A 9,264-nucleotide genomic window follows, 5' to 3' on the forward strand; every position below is an offset into this window, starting at 1 on the left:
TATTTCCGGGGACTGCCATAGGCTTCTCTCTCTCTGACCTCAGGGGAAGATCACAAAGGCAAATTCTCCTTCATTCCCCCCTTTCAGTTTTCCTGCCAAAAACAGGGCCACGGATAAAGCTCACCAGTGATTCATGACATACCATCACCGTAAGGTTTCCAGTATAAATGCCATTTTAAGCGAGTCTCTTATGTTTTATTAATGCTTGAAAGACATTTAACAGCAATGATGGTGCCAAATGATTCTTCCCATATCATGTCATTAAAAGCCAGATGTCTGCAGTGACAGAAGCCCAGGCCGACAGCCCTCGGGGGCTTTCCCTCCTGTTCTCCTTTCCTAAGCTCATTTACAAGATGAAATTGTGGGGTGTGGCTCCTCATATTTCTTTCTCTCTGGATGTCAAGTCCCGTTGCTCTTTATTAACTAGGAGAAGAAGAAAGGAAAAGAACGAGAAAACAAAAAGAGGAAGAAGGAGATATCAGGGAAGAGAAGATCTTGTAAATTAAAATTCACATCAGAAATCTGTTTCTATTTTTAAACATCTTCCCATGGAGTGACTATGCATTAAAATGATACAGACCTTTATTCCTAGTGTATCATACTCAGTTATCCTATGTGGTGTTTTCCTCAAGTCCATCTCTGCCCTAGAGCCTACATTCAAAGCATTATTTCATTTACCAACCCAAAGAGACAACTGCGGTGGTTGCAGGGTCTGGCTCATGTCCAGGATCTCGTGTGTTGTGAGGCCTCCACTACTTCTGGGCTTGTGCTGTTGTTTTGCACCCAAGGGAATCTCTAAAGTTCTCACCTTCTTGAGATTCTGTAGGAAAGCTGAGGGGCCGGGCTTGACAACGGGACACACTCTAGCTTCTAGCTATGGCCCCTATGACGGTGGTGACCTTCTACAAACCTATTCATGCTGAGTGATTTTTCACAATCACCAGTTAGGTCCTGGCCCTGCGCAGGTGAATCTCATGGGTCAAACTGCCCTATCCCCACTGACTCAGCGGACATCAGCCTACAGGGAAACTAAGTCCCCCGAGGCAAAGAGAAAGGCAAGGTGGATTAGAGAAGTATGCAGAAAGTATGGGAGAGTAAATGTAAACCTGGACTGCCCTCTGGCAGTGACTGGTCTAGACTCGAATGCTTGATATATGACTTTGGTGGAAGGTTCCCGGGAAACATTCCGCTATCTCACAGAAGCCTTCTGAAACTGGTTGTACAACCATAATCAGAAGTGGAGAGACATGGTGGGCAGCACTTTGTCTCAATTCTCGCTTCGGTGCTCCTCCTATGACTTCCCATGGTCAGGCAGTAGGGGAACGTTCTCCGGCTGTTCTCCAGCCAAACCCCCAGAAAGGAAACTCAGGAAGCTGAAAGGCAAAAGAGTACGAGGACAGACGGCTAGCATCATTTTTCAGACGCTGGTTTCTCCCTCTCTTCTTTTCCCTGTTCTGTCCTCTGAAACACTTCACCGCTTTATTTTCTACTTTAACAACTCTTAGCATACCAAAACAGAAAATGAGAGCACCCCTCTCTTTTGTGATGGGGGAATTACTTATAAGAAATTCGGAGTCTTTTCAGGCTGTACTCCCCAGAGGGGGGACAGCCACAACTCCAGCGTTTTCTTTTCTAGAAAGGTTCCCGTACCTGAGCTAGTTCACTCTGCTTCTTGTGCAGTTCCATGTAGCTGAAGGAATCCTAGCCAGCAGCTTCTAACCCTTTGCTGTGTCCACCTTGTGGCCTCCGGTTATCACTAGGTGGTCATACAGAAGGAGTGATCCAACATGTGAGGTGCTTCATCTCAGGGACTATCACTTGAATCCTTGGCTTAGGACTGGCTGTTTGCTGGGGTAGGTCATAGTGTTAGGTCTGTCAGTTCTCGCCTCCAAATTGGCACTGGTGACGATGGATTTGTTTAAATGTTTGTCTTCTCCACTAGCATGTAAGCTTCTCTAACTGAACTTTGTATGACCAGGGCGTATATTGGTAGTGCTTTCTTCACTACACGATAGATGTTTAGCAGATACGACTGGGGGGGGGGGGGGCTTATTGTGTGAGAAATATGCAGGAAACTTGGAAAAAATGGCCTCTAGAATCCTTTCCAGCATTTGCGTTTTCTTTGAAACACGGATGTGAGTGCTTTACGTGTTTAGGACTCTCACATGTATTCACAAGTTCCAGATCCAATTCCTACATACTTCTCACACTGACATTTGTACAACCTGCTTTTCTATAGCCTCATTTATTAGCTGTATATCCATATCGATTTTTTTTCTTTAAAAGGCATGTATTTTATTATTTATTTATTTATTTATTCATTTAGTATGGGGGTGGGAGGGGAGATGTTCCACAATACACATCTGGAGGACCATGGACGACTTGCAGAAGCAGTTCTCTCCCCTAGCAACCATGTAAATCCTGAGGATCAAACTCAGATCGTAAGGATTGGCAGCAAGGGCTCTTAACCAATGGCCTATCTCTCTGGCTTTGCATCCCAGTATAGCTGCTTCTCAGCTTATGTTAAGAGTCACATTTTATAAACCCACCATCACTTGAGAACACGTTAACTCAGGGGAGCATTTAATACTCTCAAGGTAGTAGACATCCTATGCCAGTATCAGTTTGCTGTACAGCATCTGTTGCTTAGCCTTGAGAAGACCCAGCTGCCAGAAAATTATGGCTTGTTAAAGGCAGTCATCAGCAGGACAGGGCACAGCAGTAATACTGCTGGTCCAGTGAAAAATCAACCAAGATGAACCACCATAAACTGAAAGATAATACAGATGCCCTATAGTTACTTCCTTTGCTATGCAAACTGTTCTACCTAAGTCCCTGTTTGTTAAGGGTACAATACTTTTCTTAGGGAGTCCCTATTAAAAATATCCCTGATGGTTTCTTCTTTATAAAACTACTGTCTAGTTCTGTGGATTCTTCTTTAAAGACTGATCTTTCCTCTGCCATACTGCCTGCTCAAAGACTCCATCAAATTGCCTATTATTTGAATTTGTACTTGTTTCATTCGGCATGATGTACTGACATTTCTTCCCCATTCCAAAATCTGCAAATTATCTATAAGGTGGCTCTAATTCCTGGGGCTTCTCTGAGCACAATTTTACAGATAGTGGACTTAAATAGTCTCAGCAACACGGGTCTTATTTTATATTTCCTCTCCAAAGCCCTAGAAGCTATCTTTGCAAAAACTGAACACTACATTTGTAATTGTACCCGCAGATGTTGCTGCAATTGACTGCAGCTTTAATTAAGAAAAACATACTCTGCTATTTAAAAACAGTCCCTTAAATACAGCTCCTAGCTGAAATCTTCCAGCATCCAGCCATCCCACCCCTTCCAGTGGCCTGATGTTCGACGGGGGAGGAGCCAGGAGCAAGCTGGCTCTGGGAAGCTGGAGAGCGCGGGATGGGGAAGTCCCGGAAGTCACTGACCAGAGAGTCTCGGCGGGTTCACTCTGGGCAGTGGTCCCAAAAACTACAGGCTCTTCAGCGGGGCGGGGACCGCTCCCGGCCCCGTCTTGGGGGCGAACCCGGATCGAGAGAGGCGGGTGGGACGCTCCCAGAGGTCCAGGGCGATTGGCAGACGCGGATGAGGGGCGGTGGAGCTTTAGGAGAGGAGCTAACAGGTCGACAGAGCAGACGGCGTGCTGATTGGACGGCACGGAAGGAGCTGGACCAGATCTGGCCGCTCATTGGTCTCAGCAGGCGGAGGAGGCGTGGCCAGCGCGCGCGGGAGGGAGGGCGAGAGAGCGGGGCCGGCCCGCCCGAGAGACGGTCGGGCTACGAGCGCGGCGGGAGCGCGTTCCAGCTCGGGCCCCGGTGCTATCCTCCGGTCCGCCGCGCTCCGGCCTGGGGTCTCGGGGAGGGAAGCTCGGTGAAGCGGGCGTGGGGAGCAGGGCGAAGGGGACGAGGCGCGCTGCGCTGCCGCCCGGTCCTCACCGGGTGCTGCGGGCCCCGGGCGCGCGGGGCTCCGCGGCGCGCGCACTATGCGGGCGGATTGCCGGCCGCCGCGATGGCGAGCCGGGCGCCGCTGAGAGCCGCGCGCAGCCCCCAGGGTCCCCGAGGCCCGGCCGCGCCCGCCGCCACCGGCCGGGCCGCGCTGCCCAGCGCCGGCTGCTGTCCCCTCCCTCCTGGCCGCAACTCCTCCTCCAGGCCTCGGCTGCTCCTTCTGCTGCTCCTACTGCTCCAGGACGCTGGAGGCCAGCAAGGTGAGTGGTGGCCAGCACCGGTCGGCCTCCTGAGGCTCTTGGCTGTTGGAGGAACCTGCCCACGAACCCAGAGATGCAGAGACACCACACTGGCGAGGCTGATGTGGCGGGGGCCGGGCCGGGGTGGTGGTGCCGCCCGGTGTCTCAAGTTTGTGTCGCTTTACTTTTCCGCAAAGCCATTCATTTCTGTGAAAGAGGGACGTATGAGACCCTGCCGTGGAGGCCTCCTTGCTGTCTCCTTCTGGACTGATGGACGGAGTAGGGAGCAAATTGAAAAGCATCTTGAGCTTATTAAAGACAGGAAAGTGATTGCTGTTCTTAGGGATAGCGCTCAGGTTCTAACGCGAATGAAGCAAATTGCAGTGCTCTCTAGAGCCTTGCTTGCGTTTGCAATTCGTTCTTCAGAGCACCTGCCCATTACTGAGGACGGTGGTTTGTAGATCGGCTTGATCAAACACAGAAGTGGCCCAGAGGAGCGGTCCACTACCAAAAGCGCAAACTTTCTCAGAAAGTGACAAAGCTTTTTTTCCTTCTACAGTCCCATTCCAGAAGCCGGCACAACTGTTGGTTGATAAATCATCAACAGTAGAAAGAGAATACAGGACTGAACTTTTTAATGTTGCTGCTTTGGGCAGCGTACCACATTCTGTTTGGCTTTATTTCTTCCATGGCTTTTCTTGTTACTAATTGCTAGAAAGAGTTTCTTGAAATACATTTTCCATTTCTCAGTTCAGCTTCCCACTGTGTGCACTTTTTGTCAGTAAGGAATACCTTCAAGGTCATGGGATTGTCTCTTGAGAAGGTGCAGCCTTGATGGATGTGTGAGAGGTAATCTCTAAGGGAAATACGTAAACTGTACTCTTTAATAGTCACATTTAAACTGAGCAACCTAAGGTTTAGAGGTCTAATAGGCAGATTTCAGTCAGCGCTTACTGTTTTAGAGTGTGGAAGCCTCTGAAGTTTTGGCATCTATGTGTGTGTTTTTCTTTCTCATGGTGGGGAGACAGACTTATATGGCTACAGAAGCTTACTGTGTGGGGGAGGCCCGGGACTAAGTGGTTTGTGTAAATCAGTGCATTTAACACACAGCTTGGTGAGATGGTTAACCCGTTCCCAGCAGACGGAAACCGATGCACAGTGAATACAGCATATTTTAATGTAGAAAGGAATATGACCATTTAAGCAGTACGTACACTCCTGTGTTTGAACATTTCTAGATGGCTTACATCTAGAATTTCACGTCATGTTTAAAACAAATCTTCGAGTAACAGAGTCAGCTATATAGGACACCGTTATCTTTTGGAGTAGTCATTCCCAGACTGTTGTAACATGCAACATTATCTTATTTAAAATGATTTTTGAATCATTTTAGTCAGCACTGTAACAATATATTTGTCTCCCATGGCCAAAAGATACCAAAACAAATAGAAATAATGTTAGAGAGCATAAAAAGACATGTTTTTTTTTTTTTATTCTTCAAAATTGGGTAGTTTTGTTTGTCTAATACCTTTGTATCAATTTTCTGTCTTGCTCATAAGTGAATGCATGTCTCTTTCATAGATTAAGTAAATGAACCAGTAACACACAGTTTTACAAAGGGAAAGCATAATGTGTTTATCAATTATTAAACACGAGTTACTAAGTTAGTAAATTAAGGACTAGTTTGGTGAGTATCTGAAAATTGAGAAATTGTATGAGAGGAGAATTCCCTGATATTTTTTAAAAAAAATTTCTCCCTCTGAGGGCTCTAGTGCTGCTTGCAGTGAAATTTCTTTGAAGTTAGTCTTAACTAAGATAACACATTCCTTCAGGGTCAGCTGACATTCCCTCACTCAGGATGTGAATCTCTTAAACACCTCTAGACGTTTTCATATGAGAATGCCCATGTGTTCCAAGGTGGACTTTGTATTCTCTTAAGAAGCCTTGGGAAGAAGCTTGGAAGGAATAATGTGACCTTATCAGCTGTCTCTGAGTGATAAAACCTTTCCAAATGTCTGCTACTTGCATGTAGTTATAATGAAAAATAAACCGAAGAAAATAGGCTGGCTGAATCAGTCTTGCTCCCCACGCAGCCTACCAGGTACAAACATATTCCGTGTCCATGGGAGTGCATAAGTGCATTTTTATCTTCCTGACACTGTTTTGAAATGATGCTGTCTCTTGCCTTTGTTCTACTTAAGGCCATACATAGCTCTTTCTCAGCAGATTTCCTGCCCAAAAGTGATTTTTCTTTATCCTTGGGTTAGAATAAAGTTCATGACATTTTCGAAAACCTAATTCTTCACAATGATGTATCATAACTAACTAGTATTCTTTAAATTAATAAATAGACTTGGTTTACTTACATATATTTATAATATAGACATTTTAGATGCAGCTTATATACATGAATTCTAAAATTCATGGTAAGTTCACCTTCAAATCTTTATATTAAGATCATTTTCAAAACCTTTTTTTAAAAAAATATACATCTTTTTAACAGAACTGAAATTAGTAGAGCTTAGCCTGATTGCATATTTGCTGCTGTAATACATTTTCATAATAAGCAGTTAATACTCTACTGTGATAGAATTTCTATCTCCAGTTTACATTATGACTAGGAATTTGGGTCACCTCATCTCAGTAACCCAGCTTCCTCATTTATATTACAGAAGACTTGTCTACCTTGTGGGCTAGAATGTGACTTGGAAATTATATGATACCAGAATATAATTAATTTTTAAAATCCATTAAGAGTGATTTGTTTACAGCCATTCATATGGCATGTTGTCAAGGACACTGATTTTGCAATTTAATAACCTATGAAACAGGTCAGGTTGATTCTTTGAGAGAGTCATTTCAGTTAAACAGTCGTACTTGTCATTGATGCATGGGGAAGTTTTATTCTGGTAAGCAGTACCTTCATTGGCTTGTGTGATGCTAAGGAGGTCCAGAATTTACAAATTGTCAGAAATGAAGAACTTCTTCCTCAGCAAAGAAACATTTATAATTATCCATACTAGGTAGATTTAGAATTTTCTGTCTTCTCTTGGTTTGACAAAACATGCTGCAACAAGCCAGCTTGCCATCCTAGCTCTTGGCTGAAGCAGGGGAGTCAGGGCTTTCTGATTAGCTACACCATCCATCTTGTGAGACCCTACCTCAAAAAGCTATCAACCAACCACTCGACCAGTGGTTCTCAGCCTGTGGCTCACAGCCCCTTTGGGATTGAACGGCCCTTTCACGGGGTTCACATATCAGATATCCTGCATATCAGACATTTACATTACTGTTCATAATCGTAGCAACATTGGAGCGATGAAGTAGAAACAAAAATAATGTTACACGGTTGGGTCAGCCCAGCATTAGGAACTGTTTTAAAGGGTCTCAGCATTGGGAAGATTGGGAACCACTGTGCTAAACCAAAACAGGGCTCTTTTATGTAGCTCTAATCTGAGGCTGTCTGTCTTTGACTTTTCCTAATCATTCTCAGCTTAGGTCATCCCTCCAAATGACCAAGATATGGAAGTAGGTGCCCGATATTTGCATGTGTTTAATCCAGGTTCAACAGAGTAATTTATGTAGTTGTAGTCTAACGAGCAATATGAATGTAAGACTGTAAATGGTGACCCAGGATTAAATACATACAAGTAGACAGTGGCTGTTTGGAAGAGTGTGGAACGCTGGCCTAGGATGAGGAGTGATAGATAGTCCCACTGCCCAAATGTGACTTCTGAGACAGGAAGTGAGCCAGGCTAGCAGCTTTTCTTGCGGGGTTCCTGCTTTGTTTGGTTTTAGATAACTTTTTCACAACTTTGCAGCCACAGCACTTCATATATATCTTAGAAAATATTTTACAGAAGATAGTGTTAATGTAAAGAAAAAAATCTCAGATGGTAACGATCCACAGTTGTCTCTTACTTTATCAATTTTTCATTCCCCCTTCTCTAGTCACATAGTTTCATAATTTTAACACAGGCAAACATATTTATAAAACACCAGCAAATTATAAAATGTAAAATTTTATCACAAGGAATTCACTTTTTATGAAGCTGTCACATCACTTAAGCTTTCATTTTCAGTATTTTCTTTTACATTTTATTAAATTTGTCACTCGGGAGAGAATGTTTAAGAAAGTATTTCACTTGAAAATGTTAGTTTAATAAAGTATATCATGATAAGTTTCCAGGTCATTATTTGGACTAAATCAACATAATTCAAGAGCATGGGAAAGTATTCAGATAGGCTAGTTTTAATGAAAGCCAGTATAATGGTGACTTCTAAAAGTTACTGAACTTTGCTTGCTAAATCAGCCCACAGTCTGAAGACAGCAGTTGAACGACAGTGGTCCAGAATTCTCTGCAAGACTTTTGTTAAGTACCTTTAGCTTTTGGGTTAAATTGTATTGTTTGGGATGTGTGAGGAGTTACCAGTATTCTGTTTAATTTTCATCAAGAACTGGGAGTGGGGTAGCCACCCTGCACTCTCAGGAGAACATTCATGTGTCATTCAGTACAACCCTGTAACATTCAGAGGAGATAAAACAGCACCTTGTCTTCAGACACTCCACAAACAAATTGAGCAAGTAATTATGTTCCACTGAGTGCCATGCACAGTGGTATGGATTACAGGAGACATTTTACAATGACTGGGGAAGGAAGCCAAGGCTTTGTTGATACGTAGTTTTAGGTGGCTGGGCTTTTCAGGATTGGCAGATGTTTGAGAAGTGGTGATGGTAGACTCAACAGAAGGGAGTCAAAGGCCTACCCTCTTACACTGAGTAGCAAGCTTTGGCCAGTGCTCCGTGCCATCACTCCTTCCCTAGCACTGTGCCCTTTGTTTCTGCCTAGTCATTTGTCAGGTAGCAGTTGACTGGTTACTGTGAGCCAGCCCTGATCTAATGGAGTAGGATATTGCTCTTCATAGTGACCTCCCTAGCATCTGTCATCAGCTCCTGTATCACTTACAGGATGCTGTCCAAAGCCTCGGTCTCTCTGTCTCTGTCTCTGTCTCTGTCTCTCTCTCTCTCTCTCTCTCTCTCTCTCTCTCTCTCTCTCTCTCTC

At 44.4% G+C, this 9,264-nt stretch overlaps 1 protein-coding gene and 1 long non-coding RNA gene across 5 annotated transcripts in view; one reads left to right on the forward strand and one right to left on the reverse strand.

Annotated features, from left to right (window-relative positions):
- Positions 1-347: 347 nt before the first annotated feature.
- Positions 348-3,532, reverse strand: LOC115029556. The gene is made up of 3 exons (XR_003835117.1): positions 3,447-3,532; positions 1,107-1,373; positions 348-423 (listed from the first exon to the last, which is right to left on the reverse strand). It is a non-coding gene; the product is annotated as an uncharacterized LOC115029556 (long non-coding RNA).
- Positions 3,533-3,727: 195 nt separating this feature from the next.
- Positions 3,728-9,264, forward strand: part of Dcbld2 (discoidin, CUB and LCCL domain containing 2) — a 61,863-nt gene continuing 56,326 nt past the window's right edge. For 2 of the 4 annotated variants that reach the window (XR_003835114.1, XM_021185350.1), the window contains exon 1: positions 3,728-4,222. Coding sequence is in view for 3 of the 4 variants with exons in the window: in XM_021185350.1 (XP_021041009.1) it covers positions 4,027-4,222 (196 nt within the window). In the remaining variant the exon portion in view is untranslated. The remainder of the gene's footprint in view (positions 4,223-9,264) is intronic. The other 2 variants (XM_021185351.2, XM_029470274.1) reach the window with 1 other exon arrangement.

Source organism: Mus caroli, chromosome 16 (assembly GCF_900094665.2).
Source record: "Mus caroli chromosome 16, CAROLI_EIJ_v1.1, whole genome shotgun sequence".
NCBI classification, from domain to species: domain Eukaryota; kingdom Metazoa; phylum Chordata; class Mammalia; order Rodentia; family Muridae; genus Mus; species Mus caroli.